This window comes from Nematostella vectensis, chromosome 1 (genome assembly GCF_932526225.1).
Source record: "Nematostella vectensis chromosome 1, jaNemVect1.1, whole genome shotgun sequence".
NCBI lineage: Eukaryota > Metazoa > Cnidaria > Anthozoa > Actiniaria > Edwardsiidae > Nematostella > Nematostella vectensis.
In genome coordinates this window covers 15017344-15030150 of record NC_064034.1, presented here as the reverse complement: position 1 = coordinate 15030150, position 12807 = coordinate 15017344, and the positions used below count along the sequence as shown (strand labels likewise).

Genomic DNA, 12807 nt, shown 5'->3' with positions numbered 1-12807 from the left:
CTGGAACGTGCCCCGCGTACGACAATAGATCCAAAAAGTGCAACCTTTGCATAACAGATAAATATTTTATATTATGCCGTTCAAGTGAATGCTCATTAAACAAACGTAATGAGCTCGCAAGCGCAAGCTGCCATGTACGAAAATTCTTGTAAAGCCAACATAAATAGGCGAGCTCTCCTTGTACAATTACACCTGAAGAGAGACAAATAAAGCTGTCTCGAAACAGGCCTGTCGTGCCTGGTGAAAATGTGAGGTTTCTTCATACACCAATTCTCGATAATTAGCTTTCCATCCGGGTTCAGCACTGTCAGGCAAGTACAGAATACACAGAACCATAGTCCAATATATTAATTTATTTACACAATGCGAAAAAACTGGTGTGGTGACCACTATCTTTGGAAAGTGGAATAAAGTACCACTAGAGGACTACGAATCTTTTGAAAATACAGTGGCTTTTTGACAGTGCAGTAACAGCTGTGATTTTTTGCAGTTTTAGACGTCGTTTCTAAACAGCTAAACTGAGCCAACCACCGTTTTTTTTTTTCAGGAACCGGATAAAGAATAAAAAAAGCACAGAAATTTAATTGACGCGAACTTTAATATCCGGAAATTTAACACACACACATATTTTGAAACAGTTTGATGTGTGATAGCATTCAAGATATTAAAAATATTATCTAGTTTACAGTAAATAAACGACCGGTTTAACAGTCAAATGTTTTCTGGAACCTTGTCAACCTCGTTTAAAAAGGAAAAATATCCGCTGTAACCTGTACAGGGATTTCGACTTCTCCTCCTTACACAAGATGAGAGGAAAGCCAGAATTATGTGGCCTCTTTGATGGAAGAGCAATTCTCGCTCCAGAAGATCCCTCCACTGATATCCAGCGAAATATAGTTTCAATAAGGTTTATAGAAAAAATCAAACTGCTTTCCAGAGTGTACGAAGAATCCAAAACTTGAAATAAGCACGCATAGGGGACGCATTTAGTACAACTAGTAATAAATACAGCCCGATTAAACTCTAAAGGCTTGTGCAAAAGCGCAAATATCGGGTACCGTTACTAGTAATAGATAGCTATCTCCACCCAACTTGAAGCTCAGGTTAGCAAATATCGGGTAGCGTTAATAGTAATAAATAGCTATCATCACGTGATCTTCAGCACGGGAAATATCGGCCTGGATCGCTTGAACTCCTCAATATTCGTAATAGAAATGAAATCCTTTCCCTCCACAGGTACAGGCCTCAGTACCCATTCCTCCTTCTCTCCCAGGCCATTGTCGACCTCCATGGTAGAGTCGGGACTGGGAAGAGTGTTCTCAGACTCTCCTGAGCCAACGATCTGTTGATATAGATAGAAAATGCTCAGTACAAGTGAGAAGATTACCCTATCCCTACGGTTCTCCTGACCCCTCACCGTCAACGTCCATCACCGTCTATACTATTCCTTTACCTTTCACATCATCATTTTACCCCACCCCTACCTACACTACACTCTCTTCCCCTAAAGTTAAAAATATCATGTTAATCACAAACAATTTCCTTCGACCCACCCCTACCGTTTACAACAGCCCGTCACAATACCCCTAGTTATCCCGACCCCCCCCCACTACCTTTTACAACAGCACGTCACAATACCCCTAGATGTCCCGACCCCTCCCCTACCGTTTACAACAGCACGTCACCACACCCCTAGTTGTCCCGACCCCTAACCTACCGTTTACAAAAGCACGTCACCATACCCCTAGTTGTCCCGACCCCTCCTCTACCGTTTACAAAAGCACCTCGCCATACCCCTACAGTTGCCCCGACCCTACCGTTTAAACCAGCACTGATCTGGTAAGCGAACTAAAGGTGCTTGGCTAGATATTAACCTGGACGCTAAGCTTAGAGTAATGATCTCCACCAGAAACGTAGCTGACGAAACAGTTGAGCAGTTCACTCTTGGTCACTTTGGATAGGGCTTCCACCTAAAAACACAATCAACACGGTATGTCAGTAACGCAATACAGCATACGCCACAAAATGTCTACCCTTGCGCTGGTCTTTCTGTGTCGCCCGTTTATTTTGCTTCACATCAACCTCTGCTAAAACGAGCCGAATTTCGCGTCCCAATGTTTCAGAATAGAGGTTCAGTAGCCAATCAGAAAACGTTTTAGAAACAGACTAAATAAGAGTTTTTCCCAAAGGAGGAGAAAGAAGTCAGATCACCGCTACGTTGAGATTTGCCATGTTTGTTGCAGCACTCTTCCATGGCTCTAGCAAATATTTTTTAGCAAAGCAAACCATGTTTACACTGAAAGTATGTTGTGAGTTTTCATTCGAAGAACAGCTTTATTTCTCCGCGGACTTTTCACAAATATTACGAGTCAAGTGATGCAAAATGTGATGCAAAATACACGCCACGATATGCTAGTAATGCAATACATGTTATGATATGCAAGTAATGCAATACATGTCACGATATAAAAGGAATGCAATACATGTCACGATATGCAAGTAATGCAATACACGTCACATTATGCTAGTAATGCAATACATGTTACTATATGCAAGTAATGCAATACACGTCATGATATGCAAGTAATGCAATACATGTCACGATATAAAAGGAATGCAATACATGTCACGATATAAAAGGAATGCAATACATGTCATGATATACAAGTAATGCAATACACGTCATGATATGCAAGTAATGCAATACACGTTACGATATGCAAGTAATGCAATACACGTCATGATATGCAAGTAATGCAATACACGTCATGATATGCAAGTAATGCAATACACGCCATGATATGCAAGTAATGCAATACATGTCACGATATGAAAGGAATGCAATACATATTACGATATGCAAGTAATGCAATACATGTCACGATATAAAAGGAATGCAATACATGTCACGATATGCAAGTAATGCAATACACGTCACATTATGCTAGTAATGCAATACATGTTACTATATGCAAGTAATGCAATACACGTCATGATATGCAAGTAATGCAATACACGTCATGATATGCAAGTAATGCAATACACGCCATGATATGCAAGTAATGCAATACATGTCACGATATGAAAGGAATGCAATACATATTACGATATGCAAGTAATGCAATACATGTTATGATATGCAAGTAATGCAATATATGTCATGATATGCAAGGAAATTGAATACACGTCACGATATGCATGTAATGCAATACATGTCACGATATGTAAGTAATGCAATACATGTCACGATATAAAAGGAATGCAATACATGTCACGATATGCAAGCAACGCAATACATGTCACGATATGCAAGTAATGCAATACATGTCACGATATAAAAGGAATGCAATACACGTCATGATATGCTAGTAATGCAATACATGTCATGATATGCAAGTAATGCAATACATGTCACGATATAAAAGGAATGCAACACATGTCATGATATGCAAGTAATGCAATACACGTAATGATATGCAAGTAATGCAATAAACGTCACGATATGCAAGTAATGAAATACACGTCATGATATGCAAGTAATGCACTATACGTCATGATATAAAAGGAATGCAATACACGTCACTATATGCAAGTAATGCAATACATGTCACCATATAAAAGAAATGCGATACATGTCACGATATGCAAGTAATGCAATACATGTCACGATATGCAAGTTATGCAATACATGTCACGATATGCAAGTAATGCAATACATGTCACTATATGCAAGGAATGCAATACACTTCATGATATGCAAGTAATGCAATACATGTCACGATATGTAAAAAATGCAATACACGTCACGATATGTAATTAATGCAATTCACGTCACGTTATCCAAGTACCGCAATACAAGTCACGTTTCTTCTCATAGCCAGTGTAGCACCACCCCTAAGATCCTTTTTTACAAAGAGAAAACCATACCTCTTTAGTTCTCCTGTCGAATAAGTAGGTCTGATCCAGCACCTCGTACCAGTTCCTATCAGCCTCGTCCGCGAGGCACAGGTCATCATGACGCTTGATCTCGATCAGTGAGTCCACCTTGGCAACGACGTAACATGGAAATGAGGTAACATGGGGACAAAATAGCAAGGAAATAAGATGACATAGAAACGAGGTAACATGGAAATAAAGTAACATGGGAACGAGATAACGTGAAAATGGCGTAACATGGGAACGAGGTAGCACGGAAACAAGGTAACATGGAAATGAGGTAACTTGGGAACGAGGTAACATGGAGATAAGGTAACGTAGAAACGAGGTAACTGGGAATGAGGTAACATGGAAATGACGTAACATGGGAACGAGACAACATGAATATAAGATAAATGGGATTGAGGTAACATGGGAACGAGGTAACATGGAAATAAGATAAGAGTTAACATAAACTAGACGCTGCACCAGCGTTAACTCGGGCTACAAAAGGAATCACCGAAAAATGTAGTCTGCATTTTGTACCTGCGGGTGAGCTGTTTTCTCGGGGGCTCGTACACTTAAAAGCCCCGTGCAAACTGCAATTTCCGCTTGATTGACTATAGGACAAAGGAAATGTCAAAATGGGAAATTGACATTTCATTTGTCTTGTGGTCGGTCGAGCAAGAATTCGCCAGCAATGCTGGCTTGTGCTGGCGCAGTTTACACGGGGCTGTACGCCGTAATACGGTGCTACACATACTAAAGTGTATGAGATGTAGCATAACGAGACGGGCATTCTTGTAATAAATTTGACTCTTTACTGGGATAAGACACGCTCGCTACTGATAGCGAGTGATTAACGAGCGGTAAAAAGCTTGAGACACTGTTCAAAATTGTATACAAAACAATAAACACAAAACTTATCCAAACTTATCTTCGCTGTTATTGATTCTCTTCTTCTTTCGGAATCACATGTGTCCTTTGAAGTTGTTAGAACTAAGAAATATTTGCACTACGAGCTGCAGAGAAAGAAGGCCGAGGCGGAGCGAGTCTCTTTATAGCAAAACAATTCAAATTTCATCAAATATCTGGTTATAGAACGTGCTAGACAGTCCTTGAAACAACCCAGGCCAAAATATACGGTTATACACATCTTTTAGTGTGGGTCTATCGCAGACGGCGTGTGCATTTGTGTGAGTATTGAGCGTCCCTCCGAATTTCGCGAACGAAAAGAGTCTTCCACAAAAACTGCCTCGCTTTCAGGTAGAGTATACCGCAGACCTCTGAGCATCTCAGGCTTACACGTTTTCTACATGGATAGATAGACTTATATAAAAGGTAAACCTAGACTCGTGCTACCACAGGTAGCTCGAGTAATTAGTTAGAGGTAACATATGAACGAGGTAACATGGAAATGAGTTAACATGGGAACGAGGTAACATGGAAACGAGGTAACATGGGAAGGTGGTAAAATGGAAATTAGATAACATAGGAACGAGGTAACATGTGGAAATAAGATGACATTGAGGTAACATGGGACAAGGTAATATGGGAACGAGGTAGCATGAAAATGAGAACTACACGCATACAAACATATTGTGCACTACGCATTTAATGTGTCAAAACGATAACCAAGTTAATATGCTTGTAATAGTGGACGGCCATGCCCATTAGCGTATAGCAACGGCGGAACTTAAGAAAATGGCACGGAGAATTGCCATAAGCGTAATAAGACAGTACGGGGGTGTTAAATCACCTGGCTTTTAAAGTCTTCTTCTGAAGTCTTCTCCAGTATTTCTCTGAATTCGTCAATGAAAGCGTTAATCCTGGACGCGACATGCTCCACACTATGTCAACAAAAACAAAAACAAAATTATGGCCAGAGCTCAGGGAGCTAAGATTGGAATTCTAAGTTTCATTCCATGTAATATCAAAAATAATTACGAGAGATCTGAGAAACAACTGTAAATACACAGCGGCTCTCCCAGATTTTGTGGCTTACGAGAAAGCTTACAGGCTTCCAGCCCCCCCCCCCACCACCACCACCACCACTCACAGCCCTCACGCGGCGATATTCTCGAACAGCTCCCAAACTACGATTTTCCGGATCGATAGCTACAAAGACTAAAGTATATAAAGAAGAAATAATTATATGATCAAGTGTTGTGATAAGCGTCACACCTGAACTTTTCAGCTTGTGTCTGGACCGATACAGAGAAGCCAAGAACACCAAAAGTGTTGCGGCAAGTACAGGACACAGAATACCTGAAGAAAAAGAATCCCAATTGTAACGACACTTTGGGTAATGGCAGACGTAAAGGTAAGCGATGGAACATCATGGAAAACGATAAAAAAAAATGCAATAAACATAAAATTTAATAAGTCGAGAATAAATAAATATATACTTCATGGATTCATATTTAAACCTAAAAGAACATACAAGCAATTTCTTTCTTTATCAGCATCATGGACGGCAGACCCGCGGAGCATCGGATTTCAAATTTTGTTGCGGGAGCCTACTCTTTCCCTTGGTGTAAAACGAGCATTGTGTTCCCCTGCAATCCTGATTTCGCCGTGTTTACGCTACATATTCCTAACATACCCTAATTGTTCTCGAGTACGGAGAATGTCGAAACAGGGTTCTTCCATCATCATCTGTTGGGAAAAAAACATCAACCTCATGCTTAAACAACCACACCACTAGCACATCAACATAAACTCGTGATGAAACAACCACACCACTGGCACATCAACATAACTTCGTGCTGAAGCAACCACAACACTGGCACATCAACATAACCTCGTGATGAAACAACCACAACACTAGCACATCAACATAACTTCGTGCTGAAGCAACCACAACACTGGCACATCAACATAACCTCGAGCTGAAACAACCACAACACTAGCACATCAACATAATCTCGTGATGAAACAACCACAACACTAGCACATCAACATAACCACGTGATGAAACAACCACAACACTGGCACATCAACATAACCTCGTGCTGAAACAACCACGACACTGGCACATCAACATAACCTCGTGCTGAAACAACCACACCACTGGCACATCAACATAACCTCGTGATGAAACAACCACAACACTGGCACATCAACATAACCTCGTGCTGAAACAACCACAACACTAGCACATCAACATAAACTCGTGATGAAACAACCACACCACTAGCACATCAACATAACCTCGTGATGAAACAACCACAGCACTGGCACATCAACATATACTCGTGCTGAAACAACCACAACCTTGGCACATCAACATATACTCGTGCTGAAACAACCACAACACTAGCACATCAACATAATCTCGTGATGAAACAACCACAACACTGGCACATCAACATGACCTCGTGATGAAACAACCACACCACTGGCACATCAACATGACCTCGTGATGAAACAACCACACCACTGGCACATCAACATGACCTCGTGCTGAAACAACCACAACACTAGCACATCAACATAATCTCGTGATGAAACAACCACAGCACTGGCACATCAACATGACCTCGTGATGAAACAACCACACCACTGGCACATCAACATATACTCGTGATGAAACAACCACAACACTGGCACATCAACATGACCTCGTGATGAAACAACCACACCACTGGCACATCAACATATACTCGTGATGAAACAACCACAACACTGGCACATCAACATAATCTCGTGATGAAACAACCACAACACTGGCACATCAACATATACTCGTGATGAAACAACCACAACACTGGCACATCAACATAATCTCGTGATGAAACAAACACACCACTGGCACATCAACATAACTTCGTGATGAAACAACCACAGCACTGGCACATCAACATGACCTCGTGATGAAACAACCACAACACTAGCACATCAACATAATCTCGTGATGAAACAACCACACCACTAGCACATCAACATAATCTCGTGATGAAACAACCACACCACTAGCACATCAACATGACCTCGTGATGAAACAACCACACCACTGGCACATCAACATGACCTCGTGATGAAACAACCACCACACTAGCACATCAACATAACCTCGAGCTGAAACAACCACAACACTGGCACATCAACATGACCTCGTGCTGAAACAACCACAACACTAGCACATCAACATAACCTCGTGATGAAACAACCACACCACTGGCACATCAACATGACCTCGTGATGAAACAACCACACCACTGGCACATCAACATGACCTCGTGATGAAACAACCACACCACTGGCACATCAATATGACCTCGTGATGAAACAACCACACCACTAGCACATCAACATATACTCGTGATGAAACAACCACACCACTGGCACATCAACATGACCTCGTGATGAAACAACCACACCACTGGCACATCAACATGACCTCGTGATGAAACAACCACACCACTGGCACATCAACATAACCTCGTGATGAAACAACCACAGCACTGGCACATCAACATGACCTCGTGATGAAACAACCACAACACTGGCACATCAACATAACCTCGTGATGAAACAACCACAACACTGGCACATCAACATGACCTCGTGATGAAACAACCACAACACTGGCACATCAACATAACCTCGTGATGAAACAACCACACCACTGGCACATCAACATGACCTCGTGATGAAACAACCACAACACTGGCACATCAACATGACCTCGTGCTGAAACAACCACACCACTGGCACATCAACATATACTCGTGCTGAAACAACCACAACACTAGCACATCAACATAACCTCGTGATGAAACAACCACAGCACTGGCACATCAACATAGACTCGTGCTGAAACAACCACACCACTGGCACATCAACATTACCACGTGCTGAAACAACCACAACACTGGCACATCAACATGACCTCGTGCTGAAACAACCACAACACTAGCACATCAACATAACCTCGTGATGAAACAACCACAACACTGGCACATCAACATAACCTCGTGATGAAACAACCACAACACTGGCACATCAACATAACCACGTGATGAAACAACCACACCACTGGCACATCAACATGACCTCGTGATGAAACAACCACAGCACTGGCACATCAACATATACTCGTGCTGAAACAACCACAACACTAGCACATCAACATGACCACGTGATGAAACAACCATAACACTGACACTGAGGGTGTATATTGAAATCTCTGGTTACTTTAGAAAAATATAATCTTCATTATTTTATATTATAACAATAGAACAAAGCTACTTATTTTGGATTTGCATATTTTTATGCGCATTAAAAGATCCTTCACAAAAGGATCAAGTTCTTTAAAACACAATTTCAAAAAAAGGCTTGTATAGAGGAAAAATAGAAGGCTTTTTAAACGGTTTATCGTAAGATTTCGTTTGATTCTGTGTTTTTTTCTTACCATGAGCAATTCAAGTCTGGCAAAATCCTCAACAGTAGCCGCGCCGTACTGCAAAGAAATTCGCAACTAATCAGTATATTAAACGGCCATGATACACAATATTATATTACCATAATCAATATAGTCATGGTATTGGACTTGACACAGCCCTTTTAAAGCTGCATTGTCGGGAAGGCCGATGGAAACCTCAACCAGCAAAAGATAAAATTATATATTAGAATACGCTTCCAATAAACACACGCGCTTTCAAAATTTTGAAATATTTTTCGCATTTTTTGTTAAACTTTATCGGAGATTGTTATGTAATCAACCGGGGAAAAAACTAGTTACAATGTGGCTTTAAACTACCAGCGTATGCAGCGCACCTGGTAGTAGTGGATTACGACAGAGTTACTGTCCTCCTTGTTCATGCCAGGGATACGGCATATACACTCGCCACGTGGTAACTGGACAACTCGGATCTGCACAACACCAGATAATGAACCGATCAACACGTTGTAACATAGGTATTTTCTAGCACTTGTATAATAACACCATGTAACAAGCAACAGGACAACTCGGATCTGCACAACACCAGAAAATGCACCGATTAACACGTTGTAACATAGGTATTTTCTAGCACTTGTATAATAACACCATGTAAAAAGCAACAGGACAACTCGGATCTGCACAACACCACAAAATGCGCCGATTAACACGGTGTAACAAAGGTATTTTCTAGCACTTGTATAATAACACCATGTAAAAAGCAACTGGACAACTCGGATCTGCACAACACCAGAAAATGCACCGATTAACACGGTGTATTTTCTAGCACTTGTATAATAACACCATGTAACAAGCAACTCGACAACTCGGATCTGCACAACACCACAAAATGCGCCGATTAACACGGTGTAACAAAGGTATTTTCTAGCACTTGTATAATAACACCATGTAACAAGCAACTGGACAACTCGGATCTGCACAACACCAGAAAATACACCGTGTTAATCGGTGAATAATGGAGGATTTGGTTGGGAAAAAAAGGGATGTGATGTATGGTTTTGGTTAGGTTAGGGGGCTATGAAGGGTTGTGACAGGAGTATGAAAAACTAAAGAAATTAATCAGAACACCAGGTACCTCGGGGAGAGAGCTGAGAGGAATCATCTGCAATTTGCTGTTGATGAAAATTGAAAAAAAAAAACTATGAATACAAAAGTATTGTGCTGTCCATAAAACAACATTTCGCATGACATGTTGAAGAGACATTTGATTATCAGGTAGGGAGCTAGTGGTTGTTTAAGAACTAGAAAATTTCAGTCGGAAAACTATTAAAAAGAGTTTCATGTTCCTAATATGGTGTTAGTGTTTGAAATAGGTTGTTACACTAGATCGTTTCATTTGTTACTCCCTGATGTATATGTAACAATAATCAACCCAAGTTACCTGTAAATGACTTCTTGTAAGGCAATGGCCTCCTCTGACGTCACATTGCCTTGGATAAGACTCTCGATGTAAAGTTTGGACTGAAACATCCGCACAAAACTCTGTCGATCAAAAAGAAAACAATTAGCTTAAAATCTACCCTCAGTTTACATGTTTACAACTCTTCTATCACAACAAAGTATGCTTGCAAACCTCTGCTTGCAATTAACACACTGTCAACATGAAACAAGATGCTTGCAAGACATAGCAAGCAAAACACAAAATGCTTAGAATGCGCTGTTAACGAGAAACAACTGACTCACAACACATTCCATACACGACGTACTCCGTGATAAAATTCACAGAAGCATGTTTCAAGGGGAACTCGCACGCTTGTTCTAGGAAAGTTTCATAAAAAATGTGGAACAAACCAGGATCTAGTTGGTGTATTTATCAATTTCAAGCGTTGGAGTAAAGGTACAGCCTGTTCCGAAAAATAAAATAAATAATTAATTATTAAATTATTATTATAACATTTATTCAATTATTCCGCATGATTTTGACTGTTTTTAAATTTCGTTGATCTTATTATCATGATTCAAAAATGCTTTCCTAAAATACTCTTTGAACTTAACCAGTATACTGTTAATGATAGCAAAAGCAGTACCAGCACCATCAGATTGGCTTAGAAATACGGTACCATGACTAAAGGTTTTTGTAACTTGAAGCCCTTGTGAGCCTGCAATCACCTCGAGTGTTTCCATAGTGATATCCGGTATGGCAGCACGTTTGTCGACAGTGGTCCACTTAATGTGCTGAAGTATGGCCAACCGCACAGACCTGGGAACGAAAAAGAGATCACAGCTGGGGACGACAGTGCTGAATAACGTATGCGCATGCGCGTGTTCTGGCGAAAACAAACAAATCTCAGTGTTGAATCCTTCGAGTAAAGGTACAAAATTCTGACTTCGGTCGCTGTTTTGACTTACTGTACAGCATTAAAACCATACTGTACATAAGATGACAGATTTGTTTGATAATGAGGGAGTAATTTTAGCCTGAAGTTTATCTAGTTTTCTTAGCATTAGCCAAAATGTGACAGTTCGCCGGTAAAACGCCGCCATTTCAAAACAAAAAGGCTGGTTTAACCGCGCGGTACTGGAACTAGTCTCTTGCGTTTTTTAGCACTGTCGCTGTGGACAGAGATACACCTTATTCAATCAGGATGCAGTACGAGAAGCAATGTATTACATGTTACACTGAATAGCAAATATATGTCAAAATCTCGGCCTCTGCAAACCATGGAAATGTTTAGAAGACAAGCAATATAAATATCACGGTTCCAAAACCTTTATTTGCTCATTTATTGGATACAAATAAATAATACACATTGAAGAAATTTGTTCTATAAAAACGTCGTTTTAGGACACTACATAACATTTATTCAAAATTCAAGACATTTTTATCGTAATTGTTTTATATTAGGCCCGACCTTATCACCAAACTGTGTTCTGTTTCATCGTGCCCAGTAAAGCCTTGTGCAACATAACGCGCGAGGGACATATTTACATAAAATAATGACATCAGAAAAAAACGTCTTTTGTCGTTATGTTATTGACGTTGGTGAAATAATAAGCTTATAACGTTATAGGGCTAACCAAGGAAGCGTCTCCGGATTAAGGCTGATGAGGTAATGGGGCTAACAAGGCAAGCTAAACATTGTTGAGGGTAAAGGGGTTATGGGGCTAACCAGGCAAGCTTGTCAGTGTGGAGGGTGAGGGGGTTATGGGGCTAACCAGGCAAGCTTATCAGTGTTGAGGATAAGGGGGTTATGGGGCTAACCAGGCAAGATTATAAGTGTTAAGAGTAAGGGGGTTATGGGGCTAACCAGGCAAGCTTATCAGTGTTGAGGATAAGGGGGTTATGGGGCTAACCAGGCAAGCTTATCAGTGTTGAGAGTAAGGGGGTTATGGGGCTAACCAGGCAAGCTTGTCAGTGTGGAGAGTAAGGGGGTTATGGGGCTAACCAGGCAAGCTTGTCAGTGTAGAGGATAAGGGGGTTATGGGGC

General features: G+C 40.7%; 1 protein-coding gene across 1 annotated transcript in view; it reads right to left on the bottom strand.

The window, feature by feature from the left end:
• Positions 1-333: 333 nt before the first annotated feature.
• Positions 334-12807, bottom strand: part of LOC5502422 (nardilysin) — a 51024-nt gene continuing 38550 nt past the window's right edge. Inside the window, exons 31-41 of the mRNA XM_048727260.1 lie at positions 11489-11579; positions 10761-10861; positions 10455-10491; positions 9697-9792; positions 9332-9379; positions 6521-6573; positions 6100-6183; positions 5675-5765; positions 3928-4044; positions 1875-1970; positions 334-1342 (exon numbers count right to left, since the gene is read on the bottom strand). Of these exons, the coding sequence (XP_048583217.1) occupies positions 1148-1342; positions 1875-1970; positions 3928-4044; positions 5675-5765; positions 6100-6183; positions 6521-6573; positions 9332-9379; positions 9697-9792; positions 10455-10491; positions 10761-10861; positions 11489-11579 (1009 nt within the window). The 3' untranslated portion in view covers positions 334-1147. The remainder of the gene's footprint in view (positions 1343-1874; positions 1971-3927; positions 4045-5674; positions 5766-6099; positions 6184-6520; positions 6574-9331; positions 9380-9696; positions 9793-10454; positions 10492-10760; positions 10862-11488; positions 11580-12807) is intronic.